This window comes from Anthonomus grandis, chromosome 12 (genome assembly GCF_022605725.1).
Source record: "Anthonomus grandis grandis chromosome 12, icAntGran1.3, whole genome shotgun sequence".
Classification (NCBI taxonomy): domain Eukaryota; kingdom Metazoa; phylum Arthropoda; class Insecta; order Coleoptera; family Curculionidae; genus Anthonomus; species Anthonomus grandis.
This window is the reverse complement of record NC_065557.1, coordinates 5,530,866-5,553,597: the sequence shown is the minus strand read 5'-3', so window position 1 is coordinate 5,553,597 and position 22,732 is coordinate 5,530,866. Positions and strand designations below refer to the sequence as shown.

The 22,732-nt window shown below is 32.5% G+C and overlaps 1 protein-coding gene across 1 annotated transcript in view; it reads right to left on the bottom strand.

Annotated features, from left to right (window-relative positions):
* The window catches only part of LOC126742860 (trichohyalin), a 60,521-nt gene that overhangs the window by 23,279 nt on the left and 14,510 nt on the right, over positions 1-22,732 (bottom strand). The window contains exons 5-11 of the mRNA XM_050449678.1: positions 21,964-22,113; positions 16,818-16,914; positions 12,180-12,235; positions 5,912-6,178; positions 5,387-5,713; positions 302-471; positions 20-201 (exon numbers count right to left, since the gene is read on the bottom strand). Of these exons, the coding sequence (XP_050305635.1) occupies positions 20-201; positions 302-471; positions 5,387-5,713; positions 5,912-6,178; positions 12,180-12,235; positions 16,818-16,914; positions 21,964-22,113 (1,249 nt within the window). The remainder of the gene's footprint in view (positions 1-19; positions 202-301; positions 472-5,386; positions 5,714-5,911; positions 6,179-12,179; positions 12,236-16,817; positions 16,915-21,963; positions 22,114-22,732) is intronic.

The window sequence follows — 22,732 nt, the reverse complement described above, 5'->3', positions numbered from 1 at the left end:
AAATAAAGTTGGTTCTTACCCAGTTCGGATTGTGAGCTTTCCAATTTGGCTTCGATACGTTCCCTATCGTTTTGCGCCCTATCTAGTCTAGCGGTTAGTTTCTCAACCTCGCTGTTCAGGGCATGTATCTTCATCTTGTAGTCGGCTATCTCCCTTTCGTGTAGCTCCCGTTCTTCTTGCTTTTCTTGTTCAGCTCTGTCCCTAAAAGTTAATGCAGAAATACACTTGTTTAGGAGTCTGTCAAGCTGTTTTATTGTAAGCGAATAAGAAATTCAGTTGATTAAAGTAAGGGTTTCCTTACCGTTGTTCTCTTAGTTGGTGCATCTGCTTCTCCTTATCACCAATGGCCTCCTCCAAGGTGCTCAGGGCGCCCTCGGATGAGCAGTGGTGAGCTTGCATGGCCGAGAGACGTGCTCTCGCCATGTCTACCTGGTTATCTTTCTCTTTTAGGAGATCTTCAAGGTTTTCGACCTAAGGTTTTTAGGTTAGTTGGGTTAGTAAGGTCTATGGTTAAATGATTCCTTTTTTTGGGGGTTAAACGAGATAACTGTAAAGGTGTAATGGACAAAAAGCATCTAAGGATGTAAGGACAAAACAAATGAGCTTAAAATAAAAAATAAAAGAAAAAATTGTTAGAATTGATTTTTTTGTCATTATTGAAATTATATGATTCTACTAACATGATGTTATCTCTTTAGTTTATTATACAGTGTATTTTAAATGAGTGATTAGAAATTGGGACACACTATATCGGTTATTCCAGAAAATTATTTATAGTGCCTGGGATATAATGCAAATCGTTGCAAAAAAATATTTTCGTGCAATTGATGTCATCAATTGTTCTATACCTGTCTTCTGAAAATTTCAGATCGGTCACGGCATCTCTCTAGATAAGGCGACAAATGTCGTTTTTTCAACTTTTCCGCTTTTTATGAATATTAGTAAAATTAATTTTTTAGTGGAAGATTATTCTCTAAACACACGAAAAATAACTTTGTCCAACAAAAAAGTGGTCGCATAATAATTTTATTTAAATATTTGAATAATCAACGATCTCTCTACGATAAATTGTGATTATACGATCTCTACAATTAAACCTGTATACAATTTTATTGCATTAACTATAACCTATTTAAAATCACCATTTAATCGAACAATAGTTAAAATAATCAATACTGATTCATTCAACTCAATATCACGAAGATATTTTTCTTGTAAAAAATTACATTATATCCCACGCAGTATTAGTTAGTTTTGTTAGTTATATAATAATAAATGTACTTACATTAAAAAAAAAATAATCATCGCACACTTTTGTTCACAAATTTAAATTGTTTTTTTCCCTAACCGATTTTTATGAGAAAACGCGTTATTTCAAAAAAAATATTTGCAAAATAAAATATTAAATTCATATGACATCCACGTAATAAATACCGGGAAGTTGCAAATAAAACAACCCTCTATACAAGGTGTCTCATGATAAATTTTCGATGAGAATGCATTTTCTATGCAGACCCTGTATGACATAATTTTTTTAAATTAGTAACATACAGGGTGGTCCAGATTTTAAGCAACAAATTTTAACCACCTATTTTACGTCAAAAATAAGCCCTAGTTTACCATAGAAACATATGTCGAAAAATGATTCATCTCCGAGATACTTGTGGTTACAATTAAAAGAAAAAAAAGTTTTTTATTTATAACTTGAAATTTGGGATACTGCTTTAAAGCATCCAGGAGCACTTTTTGCATGAAAATATTTTTTTTACATTCTTCCAGTGGCGTCCGTACTGCACTGAGACTGAATATTTTTAGACAAAAAAATGATTCGTAGCAGGTTTTTAAAAAAATTAAATTACTCTTCAAACCCTCATTTAATACGAGCACCGTTTTCAAGTAAAAAAATACAACAAATTCTCATGTATGAAGAAATCGCTAAATTTGATATAGGAATAAAAAGCTTACCACAGTTTGGAAGCCACTTTCTAGAATTAGACAGATTCAATACATACACACACGTAACTACTATTCTTAGGGTAAAAATAATTGAATTAAAAAACGTAAATGACAATTTTGGCTTCCAATTTCTCCTTTCAATAATTATTGTAACTTATTATATAAAGCAATTTATGATATGAAGAAAAAAAAACAGGTACAGAATTAAAAACTAAAATATAAGTTCCTTTAATAAAATTATTTGATACGTTTATTAGCATTTTTTTCCCATTATTTCTAAAGAGTTTAGACCTGGACGTTGGAAATAAATCCAAGGGACAAAATGCTCATATGTACGAATGGAATTAAGCTACACAATTTAAAATTGAACCATAAGTACCTATAATAAAACTATTCGACACGTGTTGTTGGTTTCTTTTTCCAAAAAAAAATTAACATAGAGATATCAGACCTGGAAATTGAGAAACTGTCTTTAAACAAATTCTAAGGACAAAATGCTTATATTTACGAATGTAGTTTAAATAGGTACACAACTAAAAATTGCAATTAAAAAGTTCATCTAATAAAATTATTAGACACAAAGATATTTAACCATATTAGCAAACTCAAGACAAAAACACGGTTCCTTCATAAAGTGGTCTTAACACTGTGAAACGCAGATTACATCTTGGTGCATTTTTCTTTGTTTTCAATATTTGCTAATATACTGATCAATTCTAAGATCAGTAAAATAGTAAAAAAATAATACTCCTCTAACTAACATATAAAATACGTTTTTCAACCTTTTTTTCAAAATAGAATAAATAAAAACAAGGCATCAGCCCTAGAACTTCAAAAAAAAATCTAAAAAAAAATTAAATTTCTTGACTAAAAAAACGCAGGCATTTTTTAATTAAAAAAAACACCCTGCAATAAAAAAAAATAAAACAAATTACATTCCTATTAAAAAAATACTTTCGAGAAGCCTTCTCTAGCTAACTCTTCTAGAACAACCAATTATTTAATATCCAAATGTGAATATTTTTTCTTTCATTTCTGAAACCCAGACCTTTTTAGAAATTATAGTATGCAAATAGAAAAAGTGATAAATGAAGGAGACAAAAAGTAATTTCAAGAACAAAAATCTTCAAAAATCGTGGTTGCAAATCTCACAAGTTCTAATTCGCAATTTATCCTAAAATAAAACATTTAAAAAATAAATTAATTTTGTTTTTTTTAATTAAAATTTGCTTTCATGCCTATGGTGCTAATATACAATTATTGGTAAGTATCTAAATATCTTCAAATTATTATAAGTATAACATATCAACTAAAATATTATTTGATTTACATTTAGTTCTTAAGAAATTGCTTCTTTAGGACATGCATGCACGAACTTAATAAATATATCTGGACTGCCAATTTAATGAAAAGTAAACGACCACTACTAGGGGGCCGCCATTTTGCGTGATCGTGTCATTTCGATGTTGGGCACTCTGAGAAATTTCAGTTGTGCCAATTGTAGGTTAGATAGGTTAATAGAAAGTTACATTTAGTTAAGAATTTAAGATATCTCATATCTTATAAATCCTAATACCATGAAAATGATGATCTTCATTTAAATTTTTGTCTATATTTACTTAACAAATTCAGTTAAAATGTTTCCACATTAATAGGTACAACCATCTATAAAAATCAAAATATTGATGGTTTTATGAGGGTTTGTAATTAGCAAGGCTTTATATAAAAATAAACAACTCTATATATTATTCACAGACAGACAATTCACAATAATTCGGTATAAACAGTGAACTACCGTTTAAATAAGGATGGTGATACGTTATTTATGTGTTAAATGAGGAAGCAATATCGCCTATTATAGACGATATACCCAAGCGCCGTTTACAAATCGCCAAAAACTAGGCAATCCGCTATACTCACATGTCAAACGTCAGCATGGCCAACCTCATTACCGTTATTTAATATATTTTTTGTTGGATACACTGAAAATGTTCAGAGTGACCAACATCAAAAGGACACAACCACTATAAAAATGGCGGCCATCAGGCAGTGGTCATTTTTGGGTATCGTGGCCATATGCATTAGCAGTCCAGGTATATATTAAGTTCGTGCTTGCATGTCCTAAAGAAGCAATTTCTTAAGAACTAAATGTAAATCAAATAATATTTTAGTTGATATGTTAATTCTTAAAGAAAGTGATGAGTGATGTCTGGGAGATGCAATATTAACATTTTTTTTTTCAAAAACTTTAATAAAATTTTTAAACTGATAAGTGTATATATATTGTTAATTTTAAATCAAAAGCATATTGAAATATATATCTATTGTTACGGAGAAACTTTTAAAAATTAAGTTTAATCATTACGTGCCATCTCGATGCAATACGTATGCAACTGGTAGAATTTAAAAAAACATATCTTCATGCAAGAAGTGCTCCTTGGTGATTAGAAGCTCTGTGCCAAATTTCATAGAAGTATTTTATCTCGTTCTCGATATATGTTTGTCATATGTTTATATGACAAACTGGGGTTATTTTTGACTTAGTAATGATTTAGTGATTAAGATCTGGACCAGCCTTTATACCGGGTGGTGCGTCGCCGAGCGGAACAAAGGAAAACCCATGTAAATTTTAAGGGGGTCAGTTATTGGCTTCCCTGTATATTTTACAGAAAAAATGTAAGATAACTTTTTGAAGAGACCAATCTGGCTTGTGCAAACTTTCAAAACCTTTTAATAAGCGAATCTTGAGTTATTCAATTAAATGTAATTGCAAAATTACCAAATTTTCGGTTCAGGTAAAACCAGACACCAGCCACCAGCAAACAATTTGTTTATAAGGCTTTGTCAAATCTGACTTACAGCCGAATACAAGAAATGTTTTTTTTTTAAAAGACACGTTAACATAACTTTTTATCTAAACTTTCATTTAATATAACGATGAACTTATATTAAATATTTATATCTATGTTTTCGTCGATTGAATAATTCATACTTGTTTTCAAATATCGACTCTCACTGATTTATTGACACTTTTCCTCACGTCAGTGACAATATTTATTTTACTGGTGTCCGTTTGGTTTTACCTGAACCGAATTTGGTAATTTTGCAATTATATTTAATTGAATAATTCAAGATTCGTTTATTAAGATTTTTTGAAACTTTGCACGAGGGTTTGCCAGATTGGTCTCTTCAAAAGTTATCTTACATTTTTTCTTTACAGGGAAGCCAATAATTGACCCCCTTAAAATTTACATGGGTTTTCCTATGTTCCGCTCGGTGACGCACCACCCGGTATAAGGTGTTTCATTTAAATCATCAAAGCTTGCATCTACTTCCGCTAAGAAAATATAAAATAAAGAGGGGCTAACCGTGCCAGTAAAAGTAACCAAAACATTCCTACGACCTACTACAAGAAGCACAACAAAAATACCTTTCTTTGTAAGACATTGATCTTCCGATCCTTAATATCCATATGCTCCCTTAACTCGGCAATCTCGGCGGCGGCTCTCCCCCTCTCTTGCTGATACTGCTGCTGCTTCTTCTCGATCATCCGGTTCTTCTCCTCCAGCCGCGCCCTCATCTCCTCCAAGTCGGCCTGCAGCATATTGTAATGCTCCTCTTTGGCGCACAACGACTCCTTAAGCACCGCGATATGCCGCTGATAGTCCTGGTGTTGCTCCTCCAACGTTTTCATCTTAGCACCCATGGCGAGTATCTCTTGATCGCGACGCTGAATCTCCACCCGGAACTCGTCGAGCTGTAGCACAGTAGGTGATCGGATGCATGCACTGGCCATGCGGGGGTAGAAAGACACATGCGTGCCATCGACAGACAGTGAGGTGGTAAAACCGAGCTCTCCAGTCATCAGCGACCGGACAGTCTTTACAGCTAGTTACAGTCTACCAATTACGGACCCATCTTTGCCGATCTGAACATCGTTTAGTAAAAAACTTACTTGACGTCTCACCGTCGACGGTAGGTGAAGGTGAGGTTGTTCCGTAACGACCTGCAGATGCGCGGACCCACCAGGTGGTTGATTAACTATTGTCGGTGGACCTAAACGTTCCACCTCGCGTTCGAGCAGATAAACTTCGCGTTCGAGAGTCGCGATTCTCGCATCTTTGGTGTCCAGCAGCACTTTGATTGTGCTGCTGGATGGCGAAGGCACGAGCTCCAGTTGAGTCTGAAGGGTGCGCAGGGTCTCGTTGGCGGCCTGCAGCTCCTGCAACGACCATGACCAAGACACCGTTGAAGACCGGCTGTTAAGCTCGCGGCTTTACCACCCGTCACCGTCCACCGTCACCGACACATTACCAAGAATTCGTAACAGTACGCTCTATTATCGGTCTTTAGATGCTGACCCATCATACTTTTGACATTCATTTTTATAGTCCCACGAAAAGCCCTTACCGCTTCAGATTTCTTGTCAGATACCGGCCTGGCAAAGGTTTTTATTGAGTGCGAAAATACCCCCTTTTCTTAAAATGTTATAGAAATATAGTGCCTACCAAAAGTTATGTCTAAATTCATTTAAAATCAAACGATGGGTTTTTTTTCAAAAACGCTCGGATCAAGTTGCGCTTTTTTGTCCGTGAATTTTATATATACAGGGTTGCTCAAAAATAAATTTCTAGCATCAGCTTAATTTTCTCAAATGAAAGCACCTTTTTGAATTTTGCGTGGAATTCTACGTATGCATCATGTCCTATACCCAAAGCCATTAGTTATCGAAAAAAGCACGATTATTGTAACAAATAAAAAAAATCATAAAAATTGCATTAAATGTTCAAAATAGTTTCAACAATTCACCGCTTAACAATATCCAAGGCCATCAATAAACTCTCGTTGCACATTTTCAATTATTTCTTGAGTTTTGGCACGGCACGCACTTCTCTGCGAATCCTCCCTGTCAAGTCGTCTAGATTATTTTGCCTATTAACAAATATTTTTGACTTGACAAAAAACAGTCCATTGGTGTTAGGTCAGGTGACCTAGCGGGCCATTCGTTGAAGAACGTATGCACAGTGGCAGCATCTTGCTGGAAAATTAGTTCTTCGTCAGGATAGGATGCAAATTTAAACCATTACAACAAGATTTAAACTTACAGAATACAAGTTTAAAACATACGTAGAATTTCAGGTGAAATTCAAAAATGAAATTAAAAAAAGTGCTTCCATTTAAAAAAATTAAGTTGATGGCCAAGATTTATTTTTGAGCACCCCTTTATATCCAAACTTACGTACAAAAAAAAAACACGTACAAAAAAGGGTAACTGGAAATAAAAATCGACGGGTCTAAGTGTTTTTCAAAAAATTCATCCCTTAATTTCAAATGAATTTTGACATAACTTTTAGTACGCACTGTATACAGGCACAGCGTTAAGTTAAAGAGAAAACGATTCAACAATTTATAAATTGAAATAAAAAAAAGCTCCAGGACTTGACCGAGATGGCACACATCGTCCAATGGATATCCAGTATTAGTCCAAAGGAAGTTGATGGATTAATAATGGACATCCTATGAGTAGTAATTTTGGCAGTCCAATGGACTTTAAAATAATTGAATGAATTCCATTGATTTCTTAAAAGATGCCTTGAAAAGTATAATTAGTTTACTTGGGTCCAGTAGGTAGATTTTCTTGAGAAGCTTCTTCTTATAGATGTATAAGAAGTCCGTTTCTGGTCGAAAAATGTGTCTTAATTTTACAGGACGTACTATGGATTTACAAATTTCTTAATCCTATGGCTTAGAAAAAAGAGCAACTGCCATTGGACTGAAATTAAAAAAAAAACCCTTCCACGTCCATATTTGAAAGCAAGCATGAAAAACGCAAAATACGTATATGTATATATGTACATACATATATGACACTTTCCCAAACAGGTGGATTGGAACTAGCGGTGTTATTGAGTGGCCACCAAGATTACCCGATCTAACACCACTAGACTTTTTTTTAAGGGGGATACCTTAAAGGAGAGGTATTTAAAAGCCAACCGGCAAATCTAGATCATTTAAACCAACGTATCCGTTAAGAAATACGTCAGTTAACGCCCGAAATGGTAGAAATGTGCAGCAGGAATTAGATTAGAATGGATGTTTTTTTTTAAATAATTGTTGGTGCATTTTTGTCTGACAGCACTTGCTTGCCGAAGACAAGGGGTCAAATTGCATAAGAAAAATTTAGTTTTAGGAGAAGTGAGCCGAAAAATAAAGGAATATAAAATAGGAAATGCTCAGGAAATGCAATTTTCAATATTTTTTTCATGAAAACTCAATTAAAATGAGAATTGCTTGTAAGTGATACCACATTTCTTTTAAGCGGTTAAGATTGAATTTCCAAGTAATTTTTTTAGACACTTCTCACTTCGTAGGACCATTGAAAGTGATTTTCTTTCAGGCAACTGAATTAAATTGTCAACTACCTGTAAGAAGTTTCTTATTTCTCTTATTCATTTGAAGACATTTGTTTCTTCCAGGCATTTCTATATCAACCTTTAAGAAGTGTTTAATAGGCCCAAAATATTTATTCAGAATTTTTTAATTTTTAATATAATAATATATTTTCTTAGAACATTGAAAGGCCTTTCAATGTTCTAAGTATATTTTCATAATTTTTTCCTTTTTTTAATTAATTTGCCACCCAAGTAAAATAATTAAATGATTTGTATTCTTCTATACAGTAAAAGTAAATTTTAATTATCAAATTGGATTATTTTTTGGTATTTCCAGACTAGAGTTTTCCAGGCAGCCCAATTGCCCACTTATTTCCTAAACGTATTTTTATCCAGAATTTTTTTGTTACTTCCAAATAGAGTCTCGACTGCCTGGAAGAGTGAAAAGATTTTCATGCTTTTACATAGTAAAATTAATTTTTAAAACAAGTTTGATCATTTTTGGTTACTTTCAGGCACTTGAAGCCATTATTTAGTTTTTCAGGCAAGCCAATTGACCACTTACTCCCTGGAAGTACTTTTTATTCAGATTTAAAAAAAAATCCAAATAGGATCTCAACTGCCTGGAAGAATTTTATACTTTTTTACAGTAAAAGCAATTTTCAAAACAAATTTGAGCATTTTTGTTAAATTCAAATAGAGCCTCAATATTGCCTGTAAGAAATTTCTCATTTTTCTTTACACCCTAAAAAGGTTTATTATTTTTTTCAGTGCATCCGAATTAATTTTTTTTTTACTTCCAGGCATTTTTATATTATAGGGCCAAAATATTTATTCAGAATTATTTAAAAATTAATTATTTTTTTCCATTTTTTAATTAATTTAAAACCCAAGCAGACCCAATAGGAGTCGCCTGGTAAATGATTTCTTCTTATTTCTTCCAGGTAGTTAAGACTGAAATTTTTCAGGAATTTTTTCTAAGCATTTCTCATTTAGTCCAGGCATTTAAGAGGAATAATAGGGAGTCGCATTAGATCCTTCCTATCACTTACCCAATCGAACTACGTTTAGTAGAAAAGACATTTTATATCCCAAAAATATGCAGAGGTTTTGGTAAAAATGGAGTTTTGAGTGTTAAGAGCTGATTATATCACTTTTACTATAGATACCTGTACTACAATAGCTCCACAAAGTTACATGGAAACTACAGCTCATTTTATTTGTGATTAAAGAATAAATTCCGGTTTACTAGAATTAAGTTTTTGAGAAAACACATAATGTGGTATAAAACCAATTTAATAGTACAAGATTCTTTAAATTTTATTAGTTCATTGCAACAAAAAGCAAAGAAAAATGTGGAATATTTTCATAGAAGTTCTACAGCAGTCGCAAAACTATTGCAACTGCAGGAATAATTTGATGCGATTAGAAGATGGAATTTTACATGTTTTATATTTCGCAGAATTTGCGAGATGCAAGTGGCTGTTGAAGTGGCTTGCGAAATTCTTCATAATCCAGTAGAAATGGTTGTCTTGGAATAGGCGATTTCGTGAAAGTTTTGCAGGGATTTGCTCAAATTACTATAGAATTAAGTGCAGAAAATAATTTCAGTATTTCAAAAGTTATTACGTCAATAGTGATATTGTAAAAATCTCTCAATATGATTTGCTAGGAGAACTTACTACAAAACTTCTCAATATACATTATAATCCTGCGTTGTCATAAGGTACATTTCTGTAATCAAGATATAAGAGATATGGCTTAGAGAAGAACATGGAAGAAGAACTTCATTTGCTGCAATAAATAAAATATTAAACTAAAATCAGAGTGAAGAAATTCACTGTCCTGAAGTACCTGATGACAGACAAGAAAAGGATTCAAAAGACAATAATTTACTGTGGCAAAAATTTGTCAAAAATCAAGTACCTTGTTGGTACAAACCTAGTGAGGGAATATTTTCAAAAATTGGTCTGATAATTTCAGATTAAAGAAGCAGGTTTCAACCTTTAATATTATAATTAGTTATTTTTATTTTAGAGCTATATTTTTTGTTTTGTTGGTGAAAGTTGTATTTATTTTAAACATTTATTATAACATGAACTTTGATTTATTTGACTTATTATATTTTTATAATGAACTCATATTTGCATAAAACATTGCATATTTAATAAAAATATTATATACATTTAAAATAAATCTGGAATACCTTAATACTGTTATGAATGTTGTCATTAGGTAAAAAGTATCTAGGATCAGATGCTTGCAAAGTATCTAATAAATAGATATCGATACTAAAAAAAGTATCTATTGCACATCGTTCAATTGTTCAATCGTTCAATATTGCACAAGTTCGATGTGGGTTAGATTATCGTCAGTAGAAGAAACATTATCGTTTCCTTTTTAACTTGTACGTGTTATTGCAGGTTAATTTTCGCACCCAAGACCTTCGTTGACCGGGCCGGTATACTTTTTAAACAGCAAAAATTGTCCACCCCGGATTTCTCTCACACCCGTTGATTTCTATTGAAAATCAACCGATTTCGCCATTGTTTTTTCTTTTGTAACGTTACAAAAAGTCTGATGTTTCAACTCTACTTGTTAATAGTTAAAAGCAATAATCCCGCCTGGCCAATTAAATTTCAAAAACAACAACTCAACAAACCAAAAATAAAAAATAAAACAATTACTTTTTACAGCAAATTTACAAGACTAAATACTTGGATGGCAAACATCGAGGCATGCTGATGATATTATAGTCTCCCCGTGCAACCGGGGAGGAGGGGAGGGATGCCAATTATTCTTGTTTATGTGCCAGATGATGTGAACACTTTTGCACAATCACATTTTCGCATACGTTCATACGCGTTGCTACTTTCACGTTCACATCGCAGTCGTTCCACAAGGTTACAATCTAGCTACTGGTTTTTGTTAAATTTTTTTTTCTTTGGTTACGAGAGTGATCAAAAAAGATGTAGAAGGTGATTTTTTAAATTTAGAGAATATGGTAATAAAACATATGATGCGGCTTATGAATATTTTGCGGAGTGGCTTTTCTTATGTAGTTACGAAGGATGCGGATATTTAAAATGATAAACCATGATTTTTTTTATCACATTTTACTGGTTAATTAATGTTTTTTTTTGGATTATGAGCTGCATTTTATTCATGAATTACTATCTAAAGTGTATTTTTCCTACGTATTTATGCTCTTTACAAACGAAAATTATAAAAGTTATCAGGGTATTTATGATAACAAGAAAAAGTTGTCTACTTCAAAAAAAATCGATAACGAATAAAAATTTGAAAAAATTTTCTAAAACTATTTAACTAAATATTAAAAACATATTCAAATATATGAGAGTAACGTTAATTTTACTCAATTTTACTTTTTAAGACCCCTAGTAGCAATTCTAAAGTTATATTAATTTAAAGACTCTTTGTCCCACTCAGTTTGTATAATAAAATCAAATTTGCTTAAAAATTATTGTTATATACATTAACTGAAATAAAATCAAATCTTTTGTCAAGGGACAACAAGAAAATAGCCATATACCGCAACGTATATCGATTCCCAACTAAAATTCCAACTCGATAATTTAGATGCGTAACCCGATAGCATTTCGGAGCTTTTACTTTGCCTATAAAAGACAGAAAATCGTTCATATCGTATTAGACACTGACCCAGTTAGATTTTTAAACTTTCACCGATTTATTGCTGTGGTGGCATAAAATATTCACCTCTACATCTTCTGAACACCACAACCAAAAAAAAAACAAATAAAATAAACTCCAAATCTCACACTACAAAACAAAACAAAAATTATTAAGCACCTGCTTTTGCGCCATGGCCTGCATCTGTTGAAACATGGCCCTTTCCTCTTCTTTACCTAAAAAAAAGACGAAATCACCCGGTATTAGGCCAAAAACGTGTTTACATGCTCCCTAGTGAAGGCTCAGAGCACCACAGCAACCTTACAGAGGCCACAATGTTTTTTTTTCTCTTTTTACCTCACACCCCCTCACTTATTTATTTAAAGTAGTTTCTATAGGGTGTCTGTGGAAAGCGGATTGCACACTATTTAATGTGAGGCGAAGATGGACGAAAATGTTATGCTGTAACTACGATGAAAAATGATTCCGGTGCCAATGCTGATGAGCCGACAGGTTTTGATCCAAATAATTTCGGGATTGGATTAGTGTGAAAACAAACTGAATGTCGTTTTTAAGTTAATTTATATTAAAATTGGGTTCTAAAGGTAAAGCGGGGTTACCAAAAGTACACGCATTTTTTTATAAAGGAATAAGAAAATAAACACCTTAATAGGAAACACCCTTTTTCCTATTCCTAGGTTATAAATATCATTTTTACGAAAATTTATGATACTGTAAACTTAAAGATATTATATTATTATGTAGAAATATTAACGTGCAAATAAAACATGCTCTTTTAAATGTTTTATTGCAATGAATTTCTCTACTATGTAATTTGACTTGTCGCAGATGGGAAGTATCTTTTAAGAAGTATGGAGATACAGTCTTAAATTCCAAAATCGAAGGACTAAATAAGATCCACTTTAGATAGACCACTAGACATGAGGACACACTCATATACAAGGATACAAGGATAGAGATACGAGGTTGATTAAATTAGAGAAAAGTTGCGCATTTTAGAGCCTACTAATACGCCGTTTAGAAAGTTTTAAAATTTTGAGTAGTTCCGGAGATATTCGAGAAAAACCGAAATTTGCCGATTTCGTTTTTATTTTTTTCTGGCGTTATTTAAAGAGATATGGAAAAAACAAAAGACACTTTGTTATGGTGACTTTTTAAGCTCTAAAAAATAACGTTGCGAGATTTCTCGTACGACGTTTCGTTTCGAAGAAACCATTATCAACTTAATTAATTTATATTGCGCGAAAAAAAAAGTACACCCTGTATAAAATAGCATATGTTTTTACAATATTTAAATTGTAAAAAATTATTTTTATTAAATTCCGCTAGTTTGGATATAGTAGGCTGTGAAATAATGACGTTGAGAAAATGTCAAAATTAAATAAAAATTAAATGTCAAAGTAGTTTTTATTATAACCATTATATTTTAGTATATAGTATTCTATTCTGTAAACTTTGGCCAGACTCTTAGATGCTGCACAGTTGACACATTTTCATTCATTTTACCTGCAATCCTTGTAGATTTATTTCTTAGACCTTATTTTTTAGAACCTTTATTTATTCCTAGAAACTTGACGGGTGAGATTTATTTATTTATTTATTTATTTAGTGACATTTATATGGTTAAGTACATAAATCAAAATAATTTGAATATAAAAGAATATACTTAAAAAAAAGCAACTTTCTAATGCTAAATTTCTACATTAGCTTCATAAACTTTCAAAAACAATATTTCGTTTTAAAGTATTTTTGACTGTACTAAGTAACATGTTAAAAACGTCCAATGAACGGCAATAAATTATAACTTTTTGCTATTCTACATAATGGAGAGTTCTGACCATGATTTGTTTTTCTGAATGGAATAAAAAATAATTCGCTCGATCTGATGTGGACTTGAGGAATGTTGAATTTGAAAAGTGACAAAATAGGAGGGGTATTCAGGTATCATAGAATCAGAGGAAACATCAGTTATCAAACGTCTGTCGAGAAGTGAAATCACGTCTTATTATACAACAGAGCCACGAATTACCGAAACCACATTTCCCGACTTAGTGTATCAAATCAAAAAAGTATTTATTGCCCAAAAAGTACAAATTAACAATTTAGAGTAAAAAAGTCCAAAGTCTGTGTGTGGGCAGGCGAAGCCGTATTGAGTGGCCACCAAGATTTCCGGACATAAGTCCTTTTGATTACTTTCTTTGGGGGCATTTTGCAAGTTTTTAGTACGAAATCAGATTCAATTGAACATCTTCTGGGGTGGATTACAGCTGAGAAGATTGAGAAAAAGAATCAAACAATATCTACAGCATTAAAGTTTAATTTGCTGGTGACGTATGATAAGGACAAGCTGGATACCTTGACCTTTTCTGGAGTATAAGACATTAGGTGCTCAGAATATCCTGCTGTATATATTGGACAATCGGGTGGAAGACTGTCCTTTAGAGTCAATGAACCCAAATATCAGTTAGCAAATACTGATATCGTTAACAGTAAATCTACATTCGCTACCTATCTCTAAGAATTTCTACATTAGCTTCATAAACTTTCAAAAACAATATTTCGTTTTAAAGTATTTTTGACTGTACTAAGTAACATGTTAAAAACGTCCAATAAACGGCAATAAATTATAACTTTTTGCTATTCTACATAATGGAGAGTTCTGACCATGATTTGTTTTTCTGAATGGAATAAAAAATAATTCGCTCGATCTGATGTGGACTTGAGGAATGTTGAATTTGAAAAGTGACAAAATAGGAGGGGTATTCAGGTATCATAGAATCAGAGGAAACATCAGTTATCAAACGTCTGTCGAGAAGTGAAATCACGTCTTATTATACAACAGAGCCACGAATTACCGAAACCACATTTCCCGACTTAGTGTATCAAATCAAAAAAGTATTTATTGCCCAAAAAGTACAAATTAATAATTTAGAGTAAAAAAGTCCAAAGTCTGTGTGTGGGCAGGCGAAGCCGTATTGAGTGGCCACCAAGATCTCCGGACATAAGTCCTTTTGATTACTTTCTTTGGGGGCATTTTGCAAGTTTTTAGTACGAAATCAGATTCAATTGAACATCTTCTGGGGTGGATTACAGCTGAGAAGATTGAGAAAAAGAATCAAACAATATCTACAGCATTAAAGTTTAATTTGCTGGTGACGTATGATAAGGACAAGCTGGATACCTTGACCTTTTCTGGAGTATAAGACATTAGGTGCTCAGAATATCCTGCTGTATATATTGGACAATCGGGTGGAAGACTGTCCTTTAGAGTCAATGAACCCAAATATCAGTTAGCAAATACTGATATCGTTAACAGTAAATCTACATTCGCTACCTATCTCTAAGAATTTAGACACACTTTTCCATCAGAATAAAATGCCAGAATATTGCATAATTGCGACAAGGGTAGAAAATTGGATCTTTTGGAGACTTTACGTGTGTAAATGATAAGATTGCAGGTCAAAATCATTTAATTTTAACAACATTAGCCCATTACCTCCATCTCCTACATAAATGATCCCAGTCCTCGGAAGAGTGTAAATTACTTCGTACCTTTGATACCACGTACTTTAAACTAGTCATGGATGTCACCTCATGCTCCTATTTTAATAATTTGAATCGTGTATCCTACTTTTACATGTATATGTAAATCTAATGTTTGTGTTTGTTTAGATATTGTGATAAGTAAAATATTGTGTATTTTTTCATTTTTCAATGATATAGGTTTGATGATTCCCTAATAGGGCGAAACATAGGTCACTAAAAAATTAAACTTTGATGCTACAAATTTTGTTTCATTCTTTTCCTATAATTTTATACTAGCATCTTGGAGACAAATTAATTGATTTTTTGACTTAAATAACGTAATAAGACCTGACATGCTTGAGAATAAAAGGAATAGATTCTAACTAAATCTTCATTATTGAAGGATTGAAGGGAGGTAAATGGACAGATTAACTTTCAGCACTTGACTTACCTCTTGATATAGCAAATTAATTTTTACTTTAACTGTAATGCACTCCTGTAAACTCTATTTAATATTTGCAGAGTTGTTTTAAAGTTTAATTTTAAAATAAAGCCTTGTTACTGTATATAAGAGAGGTGATCCTGTAAAAAAATTAACAGAGTCGATTTTTGTGAGTTTCATCCACATTTTGTTTTTATATTACTGAATCAGCTTGAAATGCTTATGGGGTTTGCGTAATTTGGTTCGCGATAATTATTACTCTTTCATTACAATCCTTGTGCTATTTTGCTAATGAGATGAATAATTTAAGTGGCTTCTACATGTATGTACATTTGTTTATTTTTTTCTCGATTAAATAGAAAAATTGTGGACAAATATACTTCCTCTATAACAAATTTGTCAAAAAAAAATTATTTCTTACATAGAAGAACACTTCCAGTTTGTTTACCCACTAAAATCCATATTATAACGACAATATGGTATAGATGCTTAAAAAGAAATTGTCGGGTACAAATAATTTTTTTGTAAAAAACATTAAACACAAAAGTGATCACTTAAGTGCTTCCTTTGTATAAATAAGATTTATTAAGAAAATATTTTGATCAGTTCTATTGCATAAATGTCTGCTAAACAATTACGGACCTTACATAAACCTCCGTTTTTAATTTCGGTAGTTTACCTTAAAAAAAATGACCATTTTACCCATACTAACCTTTAAAACACGACATAGAATGGAAGATGCAATTAGATGTAATAGTGAGGGTGCCAGGGGTAAGCAATATAGAGATCATAGTGACATTGAACAACCAAGCAAACTACGTTAGACTTACCCATGCCCTTGTTTTGTAGCATTTCCAAGAGTTTTTTTATGCTTTCGTCACGGGCTTGCAGAGTTTGCTTTTGGGTCTCTATGCGGAGCTCGAGTTCCTAAAATAAAATTAGAACGTCTAACTTTAAGAGGACATGTATTTATAAAGAGCTCAAAATCTGATAATTTAAAACCATAAATATCCTTTCTTAAACAGCATGTATTTAACTGAAGTTCTCTTCTAATCCGTCATTCCTTGAACCAACCTTCACCTAGGAGAAATCGATTTTTTTTTCACCCCGAGAGGTCTTAAAAAAGGCTCCTATAACACCGCAACGGAAATACCTTTCCATATTTACCCTTTTCAGCTTTTTATGGAAATTGGTCGTGCCTTTCGGCCTGTTTTATGCTAAAGGGCATAGAAACTTATTACGACAGATTTTTTTTTCTATGCAGGACGTTTTTAGGTAGACATTTTAAATTTTTTACAATTTGCAAGTGATATGAGGGCTGTCAACTCTTCACGCGTTCTGAGACCCTTATAAGGGCCTTGTTTTACATATAATGCACATAAAGGATATACAGTCTAGATTTTTTAATTACTACTTGGCTGCTTGCGACTATTATTGTGGAAATATGTCAGAACTAGAACGAGGATGCTATGAATCAGGGAGCATCTTTTCATGAGTACAAGTAGGAATGTTTAGGTTTGCAGGTTATGGCATAGTTGCCAAATAGCTTAAATTTATAAGAGTTTTACTAAATATTAAAATTAAGTCTAAAGTATTGTACAGTAGATGATCAGCCTTAGGACATACAAGTAACCTTTTAGAACTACAATGAAAAGATTGACTTGTATTTAGTGGTAGAAAAGCATCATTTCATTAATAAGTTTTTGAAGTAACCAAGTCTGAAAATAGTAAAAATAATGAACTCTTGATTATTTTTTCATTACTGCTTTAATCGTCTTATAATTGCACTTTTTGTAGGTAGTTTTTTCTACTACAGTCGACAAGGATCATTTCATTACGATTTTTCATGTAATTTAAGTTTGAGCTGCATTATCAATTCTGAAAATAGGGAAAATAATGAAGAATAATTTTTTTCACTTGCGCATGAGGAAATTACACTTTTCGTGTGTGTTGTTTTCTGAACTACAGCTGTCAAGAACCATAAAATCTGAGGTGTGAATAATCAAGAACACCGATGATACTTTTCACTTTCTTTATTTTAAAGTAACTAAGATAACATAAAGGATAACAAGAACATTATTATTCCGCGACAGACCAACTAAAGAAACGCGCGAATAACATAAATTAACCTCACAAAACAACCAACATGAATGTTCATTTAAAGGAGAGAACCAACGCCGGTCAAGACAAGTTTAGTGTCTCCTGCTAGATGGCACATAATGCCACAGTATTTTTGATCTAATTTACAACAGAGAATCATAAATGCAACTTGGGCTATTGATACGCTTATATCAATGTTAGGCCCTATGTATGACTTTGTTATCCTGATCGGCGATATCAATGTAAATTTACTCTCTGATAGGACTATATCTGATAGAATTAAGGAACCCGCTGGTCTGAGTCGTAAGAGTTGATAGATGTTAATTGTGTTGATCGTATATTGTTGAACCAACTAAATCAGGAACATTAGAATTGTATGACATGACTGATCGTAGGTTTGTTTATTCTTACTTAAATCTTAATTTGCTGGCAAGTAAAAAGAGCTCTAAACTGTATACATATCGAGGTTTTAAAAAAAATGTAATAAAGACTACTATGGATAATATTGACGTCAGTTCTGCACTTTCCTCTAAATCAGTGTATGGATCCATAAAGCTTCTTAACCCCGGTGTAAACTTTGCCCCAGTCAAAACTATCTGCTGTAGAACATAATATAAACCTTATATGACGAACATGATTAAAGAAATCGTGCAGTATTTTTAATATTTGCCTGTAAAAGGGAGAATTCCCTATTCTATGAAAGAATGCCATACTAAAGCCCCTTTCCAAAGCTGCTAACATTACATAAGGTTTAAGCAATATCCATCTTATCGATTCTTGGGAAAATGCTTAAGCTACTGGCTTCTGATATGGTAAATGAATTTACTGCTTCCAAGCAGGTACTACCAATCATTCTGTCAAAGCTTGTGATAACACCAGAACTGCCCTTGCTGGGATTTCCAATGACATTTCTAAAAATATGAATATTTCATATCTTGAACTCTTGGATTCCACTCAAGCCAAATTAGACTGAAGCATGTAAGTGGTTTTCTTCATATTTAAATTTTTGGAGGCAAATTTCGGAATTAGATGGAGAAAGGTCGAATCCTCAAACACTCCAAGGTAGCATACTGAAACCATCCATTTTTACCATCTATACCGTAGATCCCATATTCATGGTTGCTCTGGACTTCTATATGCTGATGACACTCAGCTTCTGTATTCTTTTAAACCTGAGGACTGATCCAGAAGATTGAATCCATTGATTCAGTGTTGAAGCACGGGTTGTTGCTTAATATAAAAAAGCGTCCATTTAATAATTGTATTAGGTCCAAATTTCACCTTTTTAAGTTTAGTTGCCTTCATATAAATGGAGATCTTATTCTGTCTATTGAACAGACTCGGAACCTACGGCTTGTATTTTTTTATAACTTTCAATATTATGTTACAGAAAATGCTTACTGCTTTATATGTATTTAAATATGCTACTGATTAAATCAGTTATTTATTCTCAGATAGACGACTACTGTAATGTTGTTTTCTATCACTATCTTACCAGTGAATATCAGAGGAATATGCAATTAGCATGAAGGACATGCATGCATTATGTATATGGGGCCGTAAATTTGACCACATAACTCTGAAGTTATATATCTAATCGCCACTTAAACAATCATGTCACAATTATGAATACTAATATTCCTTTATATACTTGAGATTCTGAGATATTCAATTTTTTGTGGAAGCTTTCCCTTGGATGCCATTAATCAATACCTCAGTAATTTTCTTGAAGACTCATAATCAGTTGGTAATAGCATTGAGTCATTAATAAAATTCATAACAAATTAATGTTTTCTGAATATTCTGAGGTATATTTCCTTCCTCTACAATATATAGTTTCTGAGAAATTTATTAACTTATAAACGCATTTCTTGGATTCTCTTGGATGCCATTAATCAACACCTCAGTAATTTTCTTGATGACTCATAATCAGTTGGTAATAGCGTTCTGAGTCATTAATAAAATTCATAAAAAACTCACGTTTTCTGAATATTCTGAGGTATATTTCATTCCTCTACAATATATAGTTTCTGAGAAATTTATTGACTTGTAAACGCAATGGTTGGATTCCCTTGGATGCCATTAATCAACACCTCAATAATTTTCTTGACGACTCATAATCAGTTGGCAATAGCATTCTGAGTTATTAATAAAATTCATAAAAAATTCACGTTTTCTGAATTTTCTGAGGTATATTTCATTCCTCTACAATGTATAGTTTCTGAGAAATTTATTGACTTGTAAACGCAATTCTTCGACTCCCTTGGATGCCATTAAGCAACACCTCAGTAATTTTCTTAACGACTCATAATCAGTTGGTAATGGCATTCTGAGTCATTAATAAAATTCATAAAAAATGCTTGTTTTCTGAATATTCTGAGGTATATTTCACTCCTCTACAATATATAGTTTCTGATAAATTTATTGACTTATAAACGCAATTCTTGGATTCCCTTGGATGCCATTAATCAACACCTCAGTAATTTTCTCGATGACTCATAATCAGTTGGCAATAGCATTCTGAGTTATTAATAAAATTCATAAAAAATTCACGTTTTCTGAATATTCTGAGGTATATTTCATTCCTCTAGAATGTATGGTTTCTGAGAAATTTATTGCATTGTAAACGCAATTCTTTGATTTCCTTGGATGCCATTAATCAACACCTCAGCAATTTTCTTGATGACTCATAATCAGTTGGCAATAGCGTTCTGAGTTATGAATAAAATTCATAAAAAATGTACGTCTTCGTAATATTCTGAGGAATATTTCACTCCTCTACAATATATAGTTTCTGGGAAATTTATTGACTTGCAAACGCAATTCTTTGATTCCCTTGGAGGCCATTAATCAACACCTCAGTAGTTTTCTTGATGACTCATAATTAGTTGGCTATAGCGTTCTGAGTCATTAATAAAATTCATAAAAAATGCACGTTTTCTGAATATTCTGAGGTATATTTAATTCCTCTAGAATGTATGGTTTCTGAGAAATTTATTGACTTGTAAACGCAATTTTTGGATATCTGACTTTCGTGAATTAAGAAACATTGACAATTTCATTGGTCACTCAGAGGCTATTGGCGATAGGTTTTTCAGTCAATAAAAAAATATTTAAATAATTATTTTCTCAATATCTGAATATTTATTTTCATGATCCTATAGATTCTGAGATATTCAATTTTTTGTAGAAACATTACACGACACCTTAGTAATTTCGCTAATGTCTCAAAACAATTGGTAATAACGTCCTAAGTCATTAATCAACTTCGTAAAAAATTGTTCTGAGGTATATTTTATTCCTCTACAATATATAGTTAGTAGCAGTAGTAGTATTAAATTTAATAAATTTCAAAGAAAAGGAAATTAGAAAAATAAGTTGAAACAATATATAAGTTGATCATATGAAAGTATACAGGTACTAAGAAGATCTGGAAATTGACTTCGTAGCTTCAGCCCAAGGAGAAAACAAAGAAGAAGAGGAAGCAGCAAGTAAAAAAGATTTCATTATTCACTCTCGCTTCCAATTATTATAAATTCTATAAGCGATTTCCTTATAAGCCCTAATTCGATCTGCTCGCCTTTACCAAATTCTACAAAATGTCAGCTTCTATATGACATCTAAGTAAGCCAAAAAAAGGGAGCTATATTGCGCACGTAGAAAGCAAATTTACTAAAACACAGCAGCAGCAGCCTTATAACAATCATCAGAACGAGATAGTGCATACCTTGTTTGAGAATTTTAAATTAGCTACTTCTCTGTGCAGAAATTCGTTTTCTTCGTACAGCTCCTCCTGTTTCGGTTTATAAGGAAATAAATTATAGAGTTAGTTCATGTAAGGCTACCTCAAACTACTTATAAAACAAAGGCGCTTACCTTAATGGTGTCCCTTAAAATGGCGATTTCCCGTTGTAAATGCTCGTTTTCTTGATACAAAGCCTCCATTTGCTGTTGGACTTCTATACTAGGGCCTCGCATTCTCATTCTTAATTCCTCTTCTAGCTGGCGCACTAACATGGCTTGTTTCTGAAAAAAAGCGGTGAATTTATTAAAATGACCCTTATCGAATTCAAATACCGAAAACCAATTTTTTATTCGGAAATGCGGAAACCTGGATAACAAACGGCGTTAATTCGAGAGGTAAACAAACGCTGGATCAAATGGGTGACTCGCGCGATGTTGACTATTATTATTGGATTAACTGGTAAATAAACGTCGATTGCTTTGGAAATTGAGGGAAAGTTAAACTGACCAAGTTTAATCCAGATAGACCCATTTTTGGATCATTTTATTTACTTATTAGTTCCACAATTGACAACAAATTGGAAATGATTATTTTTTGAACTTGCTATCCTAGGACTTGTGAATCTACTTATGGGTTAACACCCAGAGGATTATTGATAATATTATCATTTGCTACTCGTAGTTTGATCAATTACATCTGATTATGAAATCATTCTTTTACTACAACTTGTATTTGGCTCAAAAGAACTCTCACTATTGATTTTTAATGGTTCTTGAGAACACAGAATGGATTTTCATATTAGTGAATGTATGTAATTTTTCCTTATATTCGTACTGTATATCCGTTGGTTACGCAATAAATTTATACCAACGAAGTAAGCTCCTGAACCGAGCGGCGTTA